General features: G+C 46.1%; 1 protein-coding gene across 2 annotated transcripts; it reads left to right on the top strand.

Annotated features, from left to right (window-relative positions):
- The first annotated feature begins 4,732 nt into the window (after nucleotides 1-4,732).
- CNIH1 (cornichon family member 1) lies at nucleotides 4,733-15,270 on the top strand. Of its 2 annotated transcripts, XM_079963428.1 has the most exons (6): nucleotides 4,733-4,933; nucleotides 7,860-7,928; nucleotides 8,171-8,218; nucleotides 11,823-11,935; nucleotides 13,294-13,437; nucleotides 14,325-15,270. In XM_079963428.1, exons 1-6 carry the CDS (start codon nucleotides 4,853-4,855, stop codon nucleotides 14,350-14,352), a joined length of 483 nt encoding a protein of 160 aa, XP_079819554.1. In that variant the 5' UTR covers nucleotides 4,733-4,852; the 3' UTR covers nucleotides 14,353-15,270. The 2 variants fall into 2 exon arrangements, with proteins under 2 accessions (XP_079819554.1, XP_079819555.1); XM_079963429.1 differs by lacking the exon at nucleotides 8,171-8,218 and having other exon boundaries at nucleotides 4,738-4,933.
- Nucleotides 15,271-18,425: the final 3,155 nt, after the last annotated feature.

Below are 18,425 nucleotides of genomic sequence, written 5' to 3'. Positions count from 1 at the left end.
GGGATTTCTTTCTTTGGAGCCCCCCAAAATAGGGGTCGTGTTATACATGGGGGAGTGTTATACATAGAAAATAATGGTACATTTTGTTACTGGTACCAAATCTTGGGTTTAGTTTGCAGTGACTTTTTCATGGGGCCACAGCCCCAGTTCTTCCTTAAACCTTGGGCTGTTTTCTGTAATTCAAAGCTGAAGAGCGTCTGTAAAAAGAAATGAAAATATAACCTTCCAATGGCCTGAGAAAGTTTGGCAAGAGGTGTGTGTTGTGCTGCTGAGAGCTCCTTGGATCTGCATTTTTTGTGGAATGGGGTTGTTTTGGGAAGTAACTAAGGGATGCTGTAGACTTTCATCTTAACCTTTGGCTTGGAATCAATTTGATTCCCTCCCCCTTTCTTTTTTCCTTTCTCCTTCTGTGTTGGAACTCCTATTTGAGGACTTCCCTGGCTTTTTTCTGGCCCACGTAGGACCAGTCTGGATAGTTGGCCTTGATGAAGACTTGACATTTTCATTCCCCAAAAAGTTTTTGATTGAGTTCCACTGAAATGAGGCTGCATTTTAATGTTTTAATGTTGTATTTTAATTTTGTTTTTTAAGCTGTATTCCAATCAATTGTTTTTATATTGGTTGTTAGCCGCCCTGAGCCCAGTCTTGGCTGGGGAGGGCGGGGTATAAATTATTATTATTATTATTATTATTATTAAGCCCGTTTCTAAGATCAGGAGTAATGTGGAGGATTGCAGTCTCCTCCTGCCGTACTTTTCTTTCCCTTAAATTAATTAATTTCCATCCATTCCCAGTGTAACCTTAACCATTCTTTGAAAGGTGTGAGGGTTTTTGTTTGTTTGTTTGTTTTGCTATGATGAGAAACCATAGAATCATAGACTTGTAGAGTTGGAAGGGACCCTGAGGGTCATCTAGTCCAACCCCCTGAGATGCAGGAATCTCAACTAGATCATCCATGACAGATGGCCATCCAACTTCTGCCTACAAAACCTCCAAGGACGCAGTCTGCCACCCCAGACTGCCAAACAGCTCTTACCACCAGAAAGTTCTTCCTGATGTTTAGTTGGAATCTCCTTGTAACTTGAAGCCATGGGTTCGAGTCCTACCCTCCAGAGCCTAGTTAAGGCTAAGTGGAATTCTCTCTTCTTTTTTTTATAAGATATTTATTGAAATTTTCCAGAATAATACATTGTAAAACAACAAAAAAGAAACAACAAAAATACACAAAAAAATATAAAAACTACTAAAAACACATAAAATTTCCCTTTACCTATTTTCTTTTAACTTATTTTCCGGACCTCCTCATACCTCCCTTTCTTATATTCCAATTCAAATTATAAATTCAGCAAATCCTCACCATTAGTTTTTGCTTATTTCAGAACCTTATTTTCCATATCTCTTAAGGCATTACAGCTGGAAACCACTTAATTTCTGTCCAACATCATTCTAACATTCATTAATTTTACAATATTTCTGCAAATAGTCTTTAAACTTCTTCCAATCTTCTTCCGCTGACTCTTTTCCCTGGTCTCGGATTCTGCCGGTCATATCTGCCAAAGGCTAAGTGGAATTCTCAACCTGGGTTTGAATGTGTGGAATCCTACTTAAAATTGCTGTTTTCCATTGCTTCCTCTGCCTCCCGTTCACTGATCCCCAGTTTGCCTTGTTTCCCACCCTGCTCAGAAAATGCTTCGACCTAGAAACATTAAAGTTGGCTCTCGCATGTGATGCAGATCAATAGACAGCATCGAACTACTGGCATGTTGCAAATGAAGTGTGGTGTGCAAACGGGCTACTTGCAGTGCGGTTGTGCTAGTTTTCGAAAGCCTGTTTAGGGCAGGCTTTTGAGTTCATATGCTAGGGATATTATTGCATAGCATATTTTTTAAGGGTTTGTACATAAAAGGGGCGGGGTTCCTCTCCCACAGGGGTTATTCAATTTATACATTGCTCCCCTCTTACATGAAACAAAGTCAATAAAAATACACATGAATGTTATCAAAAATAAAATTTAACCATATCATATCACTGGTGCTGAAATGAGGGCAAGGGCTGGTGCCCGTCAGGTCTCCTTGGGGAGAACATTCTTTAAATGGGCTATTGCAGAGGAGGCCATAGCTCTGTGGCAGAGGGTCTGACTCTGTATAAGGCAGCATCCTGTGGCTCATTCTCTCATCACCACCTTCTGGACCTGCGGAAGAAGCAGGTAGTTTGGGGCCTCGAGTGATGGTATGGTATGGTATGGTATGGTATGGTATGGGGAAGAGACTGCATAGTCCAACCCCCTGAGATGCAGGAATCTCAGCTAGATACGTGAAGGTGACCCGGAAACTACAACTAATCCAAAATGTGGAAGCTAGACTGGTGACTGGGAGCGGCTGCCGAGACCACATAACACTGTCCTGAAAGACCTACACGGGCTCCCAGTACGTTTCCGGGCACAATTCAAAGTGTTGGTGCTGACCTTGAAAGCCCTAAACGGCCCTCGGTTCTGTATACCTGAAGGAGCATCTTCACCCCCATCATTCTGCTTGGACACTGAGGTCCAGCTCCGAGGGCCTTCTGGCAGTTCCCTCCCTGTGAGAAGCCAAGTTACAGGGAACCAGGCAGAGGGCCTTCTTGGTAGTGGCACCTGCCCTGTGGAACGCCCTTCCAGCAGATGTCAAAGAGAAAAATAACTACCAGACTTTTAGAAGACATCTGAAGGCAGCCCTGTTTAGGGAAGCTTTTAATGTTTAATAGACTATTGTATTTTAATATTCTGTTATAGGTTATTGTATTTTAGTCTTGTTGGAAGCCACCCAGAGTGGCTGGGGAAACCCAGCCAGATGGGCGGGGTATAAATAAATTTTATTTATTTATTTACTTACTTACAAGACCAAGACCTAAACTTTTGAGATTCCAAGATGAGGCCATCTCTGCTGTGACTCAGGCTGGCATCTGATTTCTCCCCTGGCATTTGCACGTCCTTTGATCCAGGGCTGAATTTGACACAGTGGCCTCTGCGACAGTCAAGACTTTGGGTCCGTCCTTTAGAGAAATTCTAGGTGAAGTCCAAATTGGCTGTCACTTTCCCAGGAAAGTAAGCTTGGGAGTCACACTGGGAAGGGGGAAGTCGTCCCTGTGTGCTGTGGGAGTGAAAAAGGCAGTGCAGGGAGTGCTCCTGCCTTGCTTTCCTGCAAGCATCTGGTCGGCTCCTGTAAGAACAGGATGGTGGACCCAGGGCCGGATTTAGGTTTGAGCTAAATCTCAATGTGCTTGACGTTGTGGGTTAAACCACAGAGCCTATGGCTTGCCGAGCAGAAGGTCAGCGGTTCGAATCCCGCGATGGGGTGAGCTCCTGTTGCTCAGTCCCTGCTCCTGCCAACCTAGCAGTTCAAAAGCACGTCAAAGTGCAAGTAGATAAATAGGTACCGCTCTGGCGGGAAGGTAAACGGCGTTTCCGTGCGCTGCTCTGGTTCCCCAGAAGCGGCTTAGTCATGCTGGCCACATGACCTGGAAGCTGTACGCCGGCTCCCTCGGCCAAGAAAGCGAGATGAGCGCCGCAACCCCAGAGTCGGCCACAACTGGAGCTAACAGTCAGGGGTCCCTTTTTCTTTTAAGCTACTGAAGGTAATGAGGCCCTTGATATGTCCACCTATGTCAACAACAACATCAAATTGTTGCTGTTTTTTGTATTGAATATATGCAATATGGTAAAACCTAATAGGTATCTCAAGCCATTTGTCCGTGTTGCCATGCAATGGGGGGGGGGGGGAATCCCTGGATGTACGGTACATCTCCAAAATATAAGATAAAAAACAAATAAAATGAAACCTACATACAGTAACTGTGTTTTGTGTTGTGTAGGCTCCTATGATGTAAGTCATGGGCCCTGCCTGCTAGCCTGCTCCCTAAAATATCACTGGTTTGCTCCTTTCTATATATAGGGTGCCTACATTCTGCATGGACTGGTCGCATGGCAACTTGTGCAAATGGCTTGAGATACCTATTAGGTCCATAAGTTTTGTTGTTTAGTCGTTTAGTCGTGTCCGACTCTTCGTGACCCCATGGACCAGAGAACGCCAGGCACTCCTGTCCTCCACTGCCCCCCGCAGCTTGGTCAGACTCATGCTGGTAACCTCGAAAACACTGTCCAACCATCTCGTCCTCTGTTGTCCCCTTCTCCTTGTGCCCTCCATCTTTCTCAACATCAGGGTCTTCTCCAGGGAGTCTTCTCTTCTCATGAGGAGGCCAAAGTACTGGAGCCTCAGCTTCACAATCTGTCCTTCCAGTGAGCACTCAGGGCTGATTTCCTTCAGAATGGATTGGTTTGATCTTCTTGCAGTCCATGGGACTCTCAAGAGTCTCCTCCAGCACCATAATTCAAAAGCATCAATTCTTTGGTGATCAGCCTTCTTTATGGTCCAGCTCTCACTTCCATACATCACTACTGGGAAAGGTCCATAAGTTACCATACAGCATATATTCAACACAAAAGACAACGGCAATTTGTTGTTGAGAAAGGACAGCTGGACATAAAAAGGGCCCCGTTACTTTCAGTAGCTTAGGGTTGCAATGAACCTCCATCCGGCCCTGGTCGTGAGAAACGGGGACAGCAGAACAAAAGCGTGTCCGGGCGGCGCTGCAGTTCCGGCGCCGGCCGCCAGTGGCCGCTGCGTGGCGCCTTCGAGGGCGGGGCGGGGCGGGGAGGCGCCCGGTGCTGTCACCGTGGCCCGCGCGTGCGCAGTGGCGCTCCCCTCTCGCCGTCGCTGCCCGGGCTCTTGGCGGCCGCCCTGAATGATCCGGCCCGGCATCCCCCGCGCGCCGCTCGGCCGGGGCCTCGTCTTCCGCCGCCGCCGCCGCCGCCGCCATGGCCTTCACGTTCGCCGCCTTCTGCTACATGCTGGCGCTGCTCCTCACCGCCGCCCTCATCTTCTTCGCCATCTGGCATGTGAGTGGACGGGGGGGGGGAGGGGGCTGTGGAGGTGGGGGGTGGGGGGGTCCGTGGGGAGAGAGGGGGGGCTGTGTGTGGGGGGGCAGAGCCGTGGGGAAAAGGGGGCTGGAGTTTTTCTACACGAGGGGTCCATGGGGTGAGAGGAACTCCTCATGTGGGTTGGGAAATGGGGCTGTGGAGGTTAGGGGGGTCTGTGGGGAGAGAGGGGGGCTCCTCATGAGGGGGCAGTCATGGGGGGAAAGGGGAGCTGGGGGTGTTTGCATGGGGGGTCCATGGGTCGAGGGGGCAGGGAAATGGGGCTGTGGAGGTTAGGGGGGTCTGTGGGGAGAGAGGGGGGGCTCCTCATGAGGGGGGGAGGGAGGGGGCTGTGTTAGGGGGCAGCCATGGGGGAAAGGGGAGCTGGGGGTGTTTGCATGGGGGGTCCATGGGTCGAGGGGGCAGGGAAATGGGGCTGTGGAGGTTAGGGGGGTCTGTGGGGAGAGAGGGGGGGCTCCTCATGAGGGGGGGGAGGGAGGGGGCTGTGTTAGGGGGCAGCCATGGGGGAAAGGGGAGCTGGGGGTGTTTGCATGGGAGGGGGTCCGTGGGTCGAGGGGGCAGGGAAATGGGGCTGTGGAGGTTAGGGGGGTCTCCTCATGAGGGGAGAGAGGGGCTGTGTTAGGGGGCAGCCATGGGGATGTTTGCATGGGGGGTCTGTGGGTCGAGGGGGCAGGGAAATGGGGCTGTGGAGGTTAGGGGGGTCTCCTCATGAGGGGAGAGAGGGGCTGTGTTAGGGAGCAGCCATGGGGATGTTTGCATGGGGGGTCTGTGGGTCGAGGGGGCAGGGAAATGGGGCTGTGAAGGTTAGGGGGGTCTCCTCATGAGGGGAGAGAGGGGCTGTGTTAGGGGGCAGCCATGGGGATGTTTGCATGGGGGGTCTGTGGGTCGAGGGGGCAGGGAAATGGGGCTGTGGAGGTTAGGGAAGTTGGGCTGGGGTCCGTGGGGAGCTCCTCATTAGGGGGCTGTGTTGGGGGGAAAGGGGGCTGGGGTTTTTCTGCACGAGGGGTCCATGGAGTGAGGGGGAGGGGTTGTGTTAGGGGGCAGCCATGGGGGAAAGGGGAGCTGGGGGTGTTTGGATGAGGGGGCTCATGAGGGGAGGGAGAGGGCTGTGTTAGGGGGCAGCCATGGGGGGCTGGGGTGGTTGCATGGGGGGTCTGTGGGTCGAGGGGGGCAGGGAAATAGGGCTATGGAAGTTAGGGAAGTTGGGCAGGGGTCCGTGGGGGGAGAGGGGGGCTCCTCATGAGGGGGCAGTCATGGGGGGAAAGGGGGCTGGAGTTTTTTTGCATGAGGGGTCCATGAGGTGAGAGGGACTCCTCATGCGGGCAGGGAAACGGGGCTGTGAAGGTTAGGGGGGTCCGTGGGGAGAGAGGGAGGGGTTGTGTTAGGGGGCAGCCATGGGGGAAAGGGGAGCTGGGGGTTCTTGCATGGGAGGGGGTCCATGGGTCGAGGGGAATCATGAGGGGAGGGAGAGGGCTGTGTTAGGGGGCAGCCATGGGGAATGGGGGGCTGGGGGTGGTTGCATGGGGGTGTATGGGGTTAGGGGGGTTCCTCATAAAGGGAGGGAGGGTGCTGTGGGGTTGAGGAGGAGCAAAGTGGGGTCCTCACGGGATAGAGCTTGGTGTGTGTTGGGGGAAGTAAATGGGTCTATCATCCATGGGGTGAGGGAGACGGGGGGGGGGGACACGCAGCTTGGGTTTGGGGGTGAAGTGGGAAGGAGGAAGGGCATTCCGGGTGTTTGCATTAGTGGTTGACCCATGGCATCGCATAGGCAATCCGTGGGGCTTAGCAGGTGAGAGCTATGTGTGTGTGTGTGGGGGGGGGGATAGGTGCTCCTCTCGGGGAGGGAGAAGGCAAGTGGACTTATAAGTGGTATGTATTTGGGGGTGAGGAGATAAGAGAGGGAAAAGTGGGGTGCGTGGGTGATTGCACGAACTTATGAAGTGATTTCAGGGGGGTTCTGGGTGGGGAGAGAGTGCCAGAGATGGATGCATATTTGGTGGGGGGGGGGAATAGGACCTGTTCGCAGGTGGTAAAAGGAAGTTGTTGTGGGGCACTGAAGTGGTGGGTTCGAGGTATTTGGGTCAACCAGGAGTTGCCAAACCAGAATCTTGTGGCAATTTGCTGTTCTATTTCTCTCCTAATACTCCAGCCCTGGGGTGAATTAACGTGACTTTGCCCAGGTATTAGCGGAGGGAGATGGCTTTTTTTGTTGCCCATCAGAAGTGAGCTTGCTCAGGAGGTTGGAGCCTGATAGAACAAAGGGCACTTTCCTCCCAGTTCTCCCCCCCCCTTCTTCCAGTTACTACCAACTACCAACTTCTTGACACGACTGCAAAATCTGCTTCCCTTCAGCAAATGTTTGGCTGGGGTTACACAGTGCAGAACTGGGAAGCGCTAACTAAGTAGCATCAGGATAAAATGTGTCCATGTGGCTGGGTCATGAGAGTGCTACGAAATAGCCGTACTGTTTTTAGCAATCTTTTGCCTATAGAATAGATGTCATTATCATATTTCACTGGACTAGCTAATTGTGTCAAGGAGCGTTGCCTGCTTCCAAGTTAAAGGAGAGCTTGTGCTTTCCCTCTCCTCTTTAGCCCCAGAAACCGGATGAAGAAACCTGTGAACTGAGCTGTCTTGCGCAGGTCAGGGAGTGTTTTTGTGGCGACAGGAAATGTCTTTTGAGTTCTTTAACATTGTGTCCAGACTCTGCCTAGCTGTTCCATACATTTTAAGAGACTAGTTGGCTGGGATCTAACCCTTGGGAGGGTTTCCTCTGAACTTGAAACTAGGATTTTGTCTCTTCAGGGCGTGGTGCTTTTGAACAGGGCTACACATTCCTTTTGAGCTGTTCTCACCCTACTGTCCAACTGTTCTAATTTTATTTTAGATTATAGCTTTTGATGAGCTGAAGACTGACTACAAGAATCCCATAGACCAGTGTAATACACTCAATCCTGTAAGTTTACGTGAGAGAGATCTCTTTGCATTCATTCTTAGCCAGGTTTTTCGTAATTAATATTGACTTACGATGCATTAGTAAAATGTTACTTGATAATATGTAATAGATCTAAGATTTCTTGGCAGATTTCTTTCTCTTTTCCTCTAAGCTTGAAGTTCTGACTTGCTTGTCTGCTGGTGATCTTGTCAGCTGTCATACTAACATTCTTTCAATCTGCTTTTTACATTTTCGGTACAAAGACAGTTGAAAAGGTTAAAAAGATTAAGAGAGTCAAAATTGCATTAAAGGTGTGTACTGCTTTTTAGTTTAATGTTTTAATGCCACTCTCTACTTTTCATTTTGTTAGGAACATCTGTATTATTTCTGTTGACTTCTTTTTGTTCGGTGTGCTTGCTCATTTGCCTGTCTTTTGTCTATTCAGGGGTTGTAATAACTTCATGGACTTTGTGCGTTGTGAGTTGGCTTGCTTAATAAGAGATGGGGAAAACTGTTACATGCTTAAATTCTTCTATAACTAAGCCAGGCTGGCAAGAATCCAATAGATTTGACACTTGTTGTTTAACGAGGAAAATGCCAGGTTTCCTCTCAACCAGAGTTTGCAAATCTAGTTCAAAACATGGCTTCAAACTCTGGTTCTGATGTGAGCCCTGTTTAGTGTTGGTGCAGGTCACAAAACCATAATTATGGGAATTCATGTTGGGGAGTTGGGGGACTGGGATACAGGAGCGTGCTATTCCAAGTCCGGCCCCTTGATATATATTTTTATATACATGGGGTTGTGTCCAGTGCCAGTCCTCCTCAGAGTAAAACCACTGAAATTAAGACAAGACAAATTTATGTCCATTAAGCTCAGTGGGTGTCCTCTCAGTTGGGCTTGCATCAGATACAGCCCAGGGTTTGTAGGTAGCTGCTGTGACATTTGCACCAGACCTTAGTGAGAGGCGTAGTCCATGTTCTTTAAAAGATTTTCAGTTTAAACCAGAGCTGGGTAACCTGCAGTCTGCGGACTCCTAATTTGAGGTGGCCCTTCCTGGTGGCGGATTTAATCCCTACATTTTGTGATTTAGGAGAAATTGTTGCCACAGCCTCAGGAGATGTTACTGACACTGCTGTTAGCTGTTGGAACAGGTTGCACTGTTTAAATAGAGAGCAAAAGATGGCAGACTCTCACTTTATATATGTAGCATTTCAACTGTACATGTACTTGCTTAGCAGATTGGAGAGCTAAAATAAATGAAACAACTTCTCAGGTGTTAACCTCTGCCTTCACTCGAAGTGTTTCCCTTTTGCCTTCAGCTACTCCATTAATCGGGGCATGGGTGGCGCTGTGGGTTAAACCACAGAGCCTAGGACTTGGCAATCAGAAGGTCGGCGGTTCGAATCCCCACGACAGGGTGAGCTCCCGTTGCTCATTCTCTGCTCCTGCCAACCTAGCAGTTCAAAAGCACGTCAAAGTGCAAGCAGATAAATAGGTACCGCTCCAGCGGGAAGGTAAACGGTGTTTCTTTGCATTGCTCTGGTTCGCCAGAAGTGGCTTAGTCATGCTGGCCACATGACCCAGAAGCTGTAGGCCGGCTCCCTTGGCCAATAAAGCGAGTTGAGCGCTGCAACCCCAGAGTCGGTTACAACTGGACCTAATGGTCAGGGGTCCCTTTACCTTTACCTTTACTCTATTAATCAGGGGTACTTGAGAAAGTTGGGGGGAAACAAAATTCAGTGAGAGCAGGAATGGAGAACCTCTGGCCCTCCAGATGTGTTTGGGCTCCATCTCCTATCAGCCCCAGTCAGAATGGCCATTGGGCAGGGATCCTGATGTGTGCTGAAGTCAAGCAGCACCTGGAGGGCAATGGGGTTTACACCTCCAGCTAGATGATTTTCCAGTATTGCCCTGCTAACTTTGAGCCAGTGGGTGTCAGTGCTGAATGTAAACTGATCAGCTAGAAGCAGGTCATGGGCTGTATGGGTACAACTGCTAGAAGCTGCTTCCACAAAGCAGATACGTGGAATTGAGAGAATGTAGCAAGCTTGGATAGTGGTTGCGCATGGAACAGTTTACCCTGCTCGTCATCTCTCATTTGATTTGGGAGGGTGAGAAAATGTTCACTACATGTATGCATTCCCTTATCACAGACTTTTAATCAAAAAGATTCTACCATATGCATGTTGGACGACTATGTTTTAAATATACAGGTGAGAGTCTGCAGACTTTCTTGTGACTAAAGAGCGTACTTAAAAATGCTTTCCTCCCAGTAGGGATGCAATGGGTTTAAAAGACGTGTAGAACTCTTAAAAGCAGGATTAACGTGCAAGATTAGGAAATGGCCAGCAAGTTGACAATAATTTTAGCCACAAGCTGGTCTAGTTTTTAATGCTTTGTGGCTGAATGCTTGTAATAACTTTTGTGTTTAGGTCTCCTATTGCTTAGCAGACACACAGCTGAAATCTCAGCCTGTATTTGGGGACATGCAGATTTGAATAGTCTGTGTTAACTGCAGTGCTTCCTCCTTTCATACTGGATACAACAATGACTGCAAGTTCAGACAGAGTGAGGAATATCAGATCAACAGCAGTTTATGTTACCATCTGTGGTTGATGGTTTCCAGTTTTTGTTGGCTACAAACTGCTGTCTATGATAACAGGCTCCCATATAAACAGGGTACACTGTCTTCGTAGGTTTTCACTGGAAAGCATGATGGTTAAGAAGTGAATATATTAGAAATGTAAATTGCTTTTCGTAGAACGTAAGAAATGGGCCTCCTATTAAGTTGATTCTAGGCACTGTTTGTTCCCTTCTGCACAGCAGGATTTGTGCTTGTTTATATTTGTGTACATTGTTTATGTTAGAGTATTGGTCCTATCTCTGCACAATTATTTGTAAAGGAAAAAAATGCTTTTTAAAGAAAACATTTGGTTTATAACAACCACAGCATTTTAGAGTTCCAGGATTTAGACAACCAGTAGTACACAGCTTCACCTGAATAGTTTGGGACATCCAAAATTGTAGAAATGGAGCAATAGAAGGTTAGCAAGGAAATGTGCAGTTGTTGAGTCTTGGTTTAAATACAGAAATTCTCAGGATTTTATGTAAGTTTCTAGTCCTCATAATTTGGAGATGTAACTGAGGGAGCCTGAAAGTGAAATTTTCTAAAACCACAGAGTGCAGAAAGCAAACAGAGTTCAGAATTGCTTTTAAATCTGCTAAATTGATTTTGAAGGGAGAAGTTCATTGATGGATTTCAAGGAAATAAAACTGTGTCCACTCCAAATAAAATATAAAAGAAATACCAAACATCCTCCTCTTTTGCTGTATGTGTAGACTTGCACAGTTTCCACCATTCCCGACAATTGGGTTGATGGGAGTTATCTCAAACAGTTGGAGGGCACCTGGTTAGGTAGCTGAAATCCCAGCTGTAAATTGTGGTTTGGATGTAGCTCACTAGAGGTAAGCAGAAATCGTTTGGAGGGTTGCTGTAAGGCCATCTGCCAGTCTAATATGAAGACAGATGGGCATTGCCTGTGGAAAATCTAACTTTCCCTGGGATGTAAGTTGTAAAATGGAAGATATATACGAGTCCTCAGTTTAAGTGATGTCCCTCTCCAAAATATGCAAACTTGCCTTTTTTATTCTCATACCGCATATTGTATAAATGGTATTCAATGTGAGCAGTGACCAGTTTTATGCAAATTGTACTAAGTATTGTTTGCACGTTTTACACACTCATGACACAGTACGTTGAAACTATTATGTTGGCTTCTCTTGTCTAATGCTGGCTTTGCTTATTGCCCCTTACTTTTTCTTTTGATGCAGTACACCCCCTGTCACTGTAATGCAAGTAAAATACACTAAATGTGGAAGCAGAACTGCCTTGACTTGTGTGTCTTCCTTTGCAGCTTGTGCTTCCGGAGTACCTCATCCACGCTTTCTTCTGTGTTATGTTTCTGTGTGCAACAGAATGGCTCACGCTGGGTCTCAATATGCCGTTGTTGGCTTACCATATTTGGAGGTAATGCTGGGCATGGTTCAGTCTCAATTTATTCATGGAAAAGCACTTCTTACTGTACGGTTTGATGTAGACTTCCTGTGGAATTTAAGCCTGCGGAGGAATTGGGTTAACGATGCAGCTGAAGCCTTTTTCACGTACGATTGTCGAAGAATGAATAATACAACAGCCAAAGCTGTTCAGTGTGTATGCTGCACATCGATTGGGCTCTGGAAGTCTTGGCCTTAATCTAAAGCAAAAGAAGTTTCCACTTCTTATTGTTGGGAGAGAGGAAATCAGAAAAGGAGGCACGCTTGGATCTAAATTAAATCTTCAGTGTCCTACATGGTTGTCTGCCATTTCCATGACTTCCGTTTGCAAAGTAGAGGGAGAGTCCTTTTTCTGATACTTAAAGCACATGGGTAAGGCCTTAACTTAAGAAGATAAACTCCGTAGTTCTGCCTTGAGCCTGCTTTCGCCTTCATAAATGTGTAAAGAGCTGTCCAAGAATTCATCTAGTCCAGTGCTCTGTCTGCAATGGTAGGCAGTTGGATACAGAGTAGGATGGAGATAACCCATCTGCTGCTTGTCCCTACTATCTAGTAATCATAGGTATGTTGTACTTAGCTGTTGCAGATGAATGCAGTGTACAGTCATACCTCGGGTTGAATATGCTTCACGTTGAGCGCGTTCGAGTTGCGCTCCGTGGCAACGGAGCGTGTTACTTCCGGGTTTCGCTGCTCGCGCATGCGCAGATGCTCAAAATGACGTCATGCGCAGAAACGGCGAAAAGCAGCACATGCATGCGCAGACGTGCCACCGCTAGTTACGTTTCCTTCTGGATGCAAACGGGGCTCCGGAACGGATCCCGTTCGCATCCCGAGGTACCACTGTATATAACTGTTAGTATCCTGCTTTTTTTGGCCCCAAACACCTTGCTTCATGAAATCATTGCAAGGGACATTTTATTTTTCACTGTGAAACCAATAACAAAAACAAGTCAAGATCAGAGGAATCAGGTCGGTAGCTAGTTGTTGAAGCTGAAATGTCTGGCACCACCTCCTTCAGTGCGATCTAGATATGTCAGCGTTGCAGCAGTGGATCACAGGGAATGTTTTGCACTTCACTAAACTGGTGCAATTCCTTTAGGCTTAGGCTTCTTATAGGCTGCCTTGGGCTCCATACTGGAGGAAAAGTGGAATGCAAGTCTAATAAATCAATACATTTTGATAAGTCGGAAACCTTGAAAGGTGGAAGGAGGTGACGAGAGACCTTCCAATTCCATGAGTGCAGCTGCATTTTTATTTCTTCTCATTGCTGAATGTCTGAATACCAGAATTTCTTTCCTTGTACCTTTTAAAAATGCAAATTCGTTTTTCCAGGTATATGAGCAGGCCTGTAATGAGCGGCCCAGGACTCTATGATCCTACAACCATCATGAACGCAGATATTTTAGCATATTGCCAGAAGGAAGGATGGTGCAAACTAGCATTTTACCTTCTATCTTTTTTTTACTACCTATATGGGTAAGTCACAAATTGCATTTTTATTTGTTGCAGAACTTTTCATACTGTCTTTCCAGCAACTCAAGGGGGCTGATGATTTAGGAAAGTAAGATAAGCATTATACAGAATTTGTTATTAAGTTTCAGTAGTTGGGTTTTTAAAAATTACTAAAAGCCCAGGCATCTCATACGTGTCTCAAGGTTATCCAGAATTCATCTCATGATCTGCCTCCATAATTGGATTAGTGTGACGGAGAAGGCCTTGCCCAGAGACTGCATGAGAGATGCCTCTTAATAAGCTGCGGCCTGCAACAGGGCCTTGCCACTAGATCCTAAAAGGCAAAGCAGCTCTTAACTAGAAAGCGAATCCCTACCATTTAGATGCATTTTCTGAGGTTGCTATCTGACGTGGAATTTGAGTTGTACGAAACTTCTTTCTTTAAAAGAAGTGCCATGCTATTCAGATAGTTTGTTGCTTTAAAATGTAAGCAAAGTAAAGTTGTGCACAACTGTTGCTTAAATTGCCAGAAAAATCTTGAGTTTGTCTATTAGAGCCACTTGAGTTTGTCTATTAGAACTGTGCTAGGCCTTGGCAAAAGAGACAGGTTTGCCAACCAGAGGCGCCAAGTTGTGAACTTCTGTGATGAGGGCACCAGGCAATAAATAACCACTGCAAGCACTCCGTTTATAATAAGAGTGAGTGCCAGCAGCAGTAACAACTGTGTGCAGATATCTACTTCCCTTGTGGTTGCACCAGTGAGTATCTGGCTCTGGCATATGGTGGTACATAATGAGCTCGGTGGTAAAAGCTGAACACAGAAGGTACTCCTAATATGCAACAAAGCAGAAATATTTCTGCTAAATTTAAAAGATATATATATATTATTCTGTTTATCCTTCTTCCAACAGCATGATATATGTCTTGGTGAGTTCTTAAAAGATGGCATCCGGCAGACTTGGTTCCAGCGAAGTGCATGCAGAAAAGCCACAAGACGAAAGGATTGTTTTCAAAGAAGAATCTAGTATCAAGATTTAGCAGTGGAATCTGACGATCACAGTTGCAACTGGTGGGGGGAAAGACGACTCCTACATCTTCTTCTCCTGCCCCTTTAAATTGTGCCCATACTTTAATACTCATGGAAAGATGGTTTCATTTTCTAAATTTTACTGGGATGTTTAAAAGTGATGAAAATCACATATAAATTAATGTAAAGCGGTTAACTCTGGCTTTGGACAGTTTTGACCCTGCACTCCATAAGGAAAAGCCCATTCCCTCAATTATAATAGTATTAATTGCTGTCCTTAGTATAATAGAATTTTGTTTTTGTTCAATTGACTTCGTAGTGGATCATTTGGGTTGTGGACTGCCATCTAGCTGTCACCTGTAGGTACCAAGTGCTCCTGAAAGACTGAATGCTTTTCTGTATGTTATCTCTTAGGTAACCTCTGTGTCTCTTATAGATGAATACATGACAACAACTGCAGGAAGAATTGTAGTTCTATTTTTTACCGTTTGGATATTACCTCCCTATAATGTGCATGGCTCAAACTTCCCATATTTAGGGCAAACATTGAATGCCCCTTGCTTTAATTTTCTACACTAAGTGGATATGGTAGGGGACGAGGGAATTACTGGTGAAGAGTACATATTAAAACCACCCTATAAAAAAAAATACCTTGTGTAGTGGTCTCAAATTACCATACAACCTGGGTCAAGCATGGTAATAAAAATAGTTTGTGAGTCTGCAGGTAGAATTGCATACAATTTGAGACACTTGTTCAACGAGTTTGGGTGAATATCCCTGCTGTTCCTTAGTGCAATACAATAAAAACTTCAAAGACGGATGAAACTTTATTTTCTTCTACTGCTTTGGCTTTTTCAAAGAGCTTTGGAACTGCTGACTTCAGCCAGCCGCTACTAGGTAATACTGTTCCAGTTTTAAAGGTAAAGCGATAGCTTGAAAAAGGACACCTTCTGCTAAACAGCAGGGCTGCCTTTAGAGCAAAGGTAATTAGAAGCTAGACCAATGTCCTTCAAGGGGCAGCAGGTCAGTTTTGAATGGATTCTTGCAAAGCCAGACTTCTGGCCTGATCCTGGAAAATACTGCGTCTGTTCTTAGGCAGGAGCAAGGACAAGCTAGGCTTTCACGCTATAAAGGATTCCAAGTATGGAGTCTTGGTTTGTAAATCAAAACACTTTGGATCTTTAGAGGGGAAGTCAATCACACCAGACTGAAATTGGTCACTTCTGCCTTTTTTTTTAAAAAAAATATTTTATTAAGGATTTTCTTGTTTTACAGAAGTGTAATGCCTCGTATTCCCCCCCCCCCCCATGTAACATTTTTACAAATCCGTTTCATTTGTTGAGGCATTAGGGGGAGAAAAAAAAGAAAAGAAAGGGGGGTGGAGGGAGGGAAGATGGATAGGGGTGGGGTCGGGTGGCGATGTTTCTATTATGCTTAATGTATGTAGAGTTTGGTGTCAGCGTTGCTTGTGTTGTTCACTTGTGTTCCTTTGGTGGTGAGAGAGGTTGGGGTTGGCCTAGGGTGTGATTGATTGTTTGTGATTGGCTGTGGTGATCTTTGTTTTCGTGTGTGAGTGAGGTGGGTGGGTGTTTTGGATCAGGTTAGCCATATTGGGTCACTTCTTCTGTCGAGCATCTTATGCCCATTGCTGGTGGAAGTCAACTTCTGCCTCAAGAGCTGCTGAGACGTTCATAGTCCTTGGAACAAAGGGCTTCAAGAGCACAACGGAGCTGCTTTTTATTCACAGACAGGCCGGTTTGATACCTATTATAGGTGCAAGGAAGACAGCCATGAGCATTGCCGACCTAAGTCCATAGGGGTGGATGAAATAAGAATGGAAATGAAGAAATTTCAGCCAGTCCTTACCTCATATTCCAAGTTTTCAAGATCCTGTAAAACATTTTCTGATTGCGTTGTACAGCTATGGAACTTGATTTTAAAATGAATTCAGTGCATCAGGATACCAAGAAGCTGCAAGTCCTTATTCTGACAGCTGTGCAGTTTTAAAAATAGGTATTCATCTCATTTGGCATATTCAAAACCATCATTATCTATTGGCGACGAGTGTCACATGCTTGGGTAGATTATGTTCACTTGATCCTGCATCTCTAGCTTTAGTATTTGCTGAAGGATCTGAAATTGTGCCTGTCATCGCTTTAATGGCATGGCAGTGTCCATAACAGTATGTTCACGTAAAAAAGATTACCTATTACTTTCTGTGTTGTGACTGATATTTTACATGATCTTTATACAGCTGGCAGCCATATTAGCTCCTTCTAGTATGTGTGCTTTTAAAACAGCAAACAAGGTTTTTGCCCATGATGTGTGCATAGCATTTGTTTTCTTTGGTGCTGTCACCAAACTGCCTCTGCCTCTCTTAAAATATGTCAGCTTTAATTCAAAGCTTGCTTTGTGGTCCTTTTTTTTTTTTTTACATACAATGGTACTTTGGGTTAAGTACTTAATTCATTCTGGAGGTCCGTACTTAACCTGAAACTGTTCTTAACCTGAAGCACCACTTTAGCTAATGGGGCCTTCCTGCTGCTGCCGCGCCACCGGAACACGATTTCTGTTCCCATCTTGAAGCAAAGTTTTTAACCTGAAGAACTATTTCTGGGTTAGCGGAGTCTGTAACCTGAAGCGTATGTAACCCAAGGTACCACTGTATAAGGTACTAGGGTGTGAGTGTAGGAGAAACTGCAGAGAGGTGTGAATCTCTTTATAATATACAAGTATCCCATAAACAATATATGTATCCCATAAACAAGGGATGCGGGTGGCACTGTGGGTTAAACCACAGAGCCTAGGGCTTGCTGATCAGAAGGTCGGCGGTTCGAATCCCTGCGACGGGGTGAGCTCCTGTTGCTCGGTCCCTGTTCCTGCCAACCTAGCAGTTTGAAAGCACATCAAAGTGTAAGTAGATAAATAGGTACTGCTCCGGCAGGAAGGTAAATGGCGTTTCCATGGGCTGCTCTGGTTCGGTAGAAGCGGCTTAGTCCTGCTGGCCACATGACCCGGAAGCTGTACGCCGGCTCCCTTGGCCAATAAAGCGAGATGGGCGCTGCAACCCCAGAATCTGTCATGACTGGACCTAATGGTCAGGGGTCCCTTTACCTTTACCTATCCCATAAACATGGGATAGAGATAACAGCTCTTCAACTCTGATATCTCCTGGGGTTTTTTTATTGGGTTGGCTTTTGTTTTTTGTTGTTTTTTTGAAGGTCAGGTAGCAGTTTATGGGAAAGAACTCTTGAGACCTTCGAGATCGACTGCCAATCAGAGTAGACAGCAGTGGACCAGATGGATATACAGTATGACCTGCACTTCCACTTCTACAGAGCCTTCCAAAGGCGCGAAACAAGCAGCCCACCCAAGCTAACATCAACCAGGGTTGCTGCCTAAGCTTACCTTTGATATGGCTGGCTACATCAAATAGATCAATATTGCCCTTGATGATTTCAGACTGGGGGGGGGGTGGTTTAAATGGAACAGGAGGTACTTCTGGTTTGACAGGTACCAGCTGGTTTTTAGAAAGCCTGCATAGCAGTAAATTGTTTCAGGATAGGAGATCACTGGGGGGCAAGTCAGATTAGGCAATCATGCAAGCTTGGAGGACAATCACGGTTTCCTAGCAGTTACGGGAACAGCCCATAGGTTTCTAGAGAAGTGAACAGGAAAGTAAGGTGCAAGCTTGCAGGGGCAGTATTTTGTGCAGTATTTGTTCAAACCTCATGGGAGAGAGACATTTGGAAAGGCAGCCCATGTTAAAGACATCATCCAGAATGCCAGCTGTTGCAGGTGTGTCCTAAGACATAACTTAGCAGGAAACCTTGCGACGCACCCTAAAGCTTAAAAATGCCAGATTCTGTTTTCTTCTGTAGGGCTTCCCTCAAACCAGTGAGATGCAAGAACAGAGAACAAACATGTCCCACCAAAGCACAGAAAACAAGATGTGGGATGGAGAGTTAAAAATATGAACAGAAGG

Source organism: Podarcis cretensis, assembly GCF_951804945.1.
Source record: "Podarcis cretensis genome assembly, chromosome: 1".
NCBI classification, from domain to species: domain Eukaryota; kingdom Metazoa; phylum Chordata; class Lepidosauria; order Squamata; family Lacertidae; genus Podarcis; species Podarcis cretensis.
Note: the sequence above shows the minus strand (reverse complement) of the source record. Positions and strands in the feature narration are given on the sequence as shown.

Excerpts from the sequence above, each read along its gene's own strand:
- CNIH1 (XM_079963428.1), top strand. The coding sequence starts at position 4,853 with ATGGCCTTCACGTTCGCCGCCTTCTGCTACATGCTGGCGCTGCTCCTC. Across the intron at positions 4,934-7,859 it reads TCTTCTTCGCCATCTGGCAT|ATTATAGCTTTTGATGAGCT; the intron begins GTGAGTGGACGG and ends ATTTTATTTTAG. Across the intron at positions 7,929-8,170 it reads AGTGTAATACACTCAATCCT|ACAGTTGAAAAGGTTAAAAA; the intron begins GTAAGTTTACGT and ends TTCGGTACAAAG.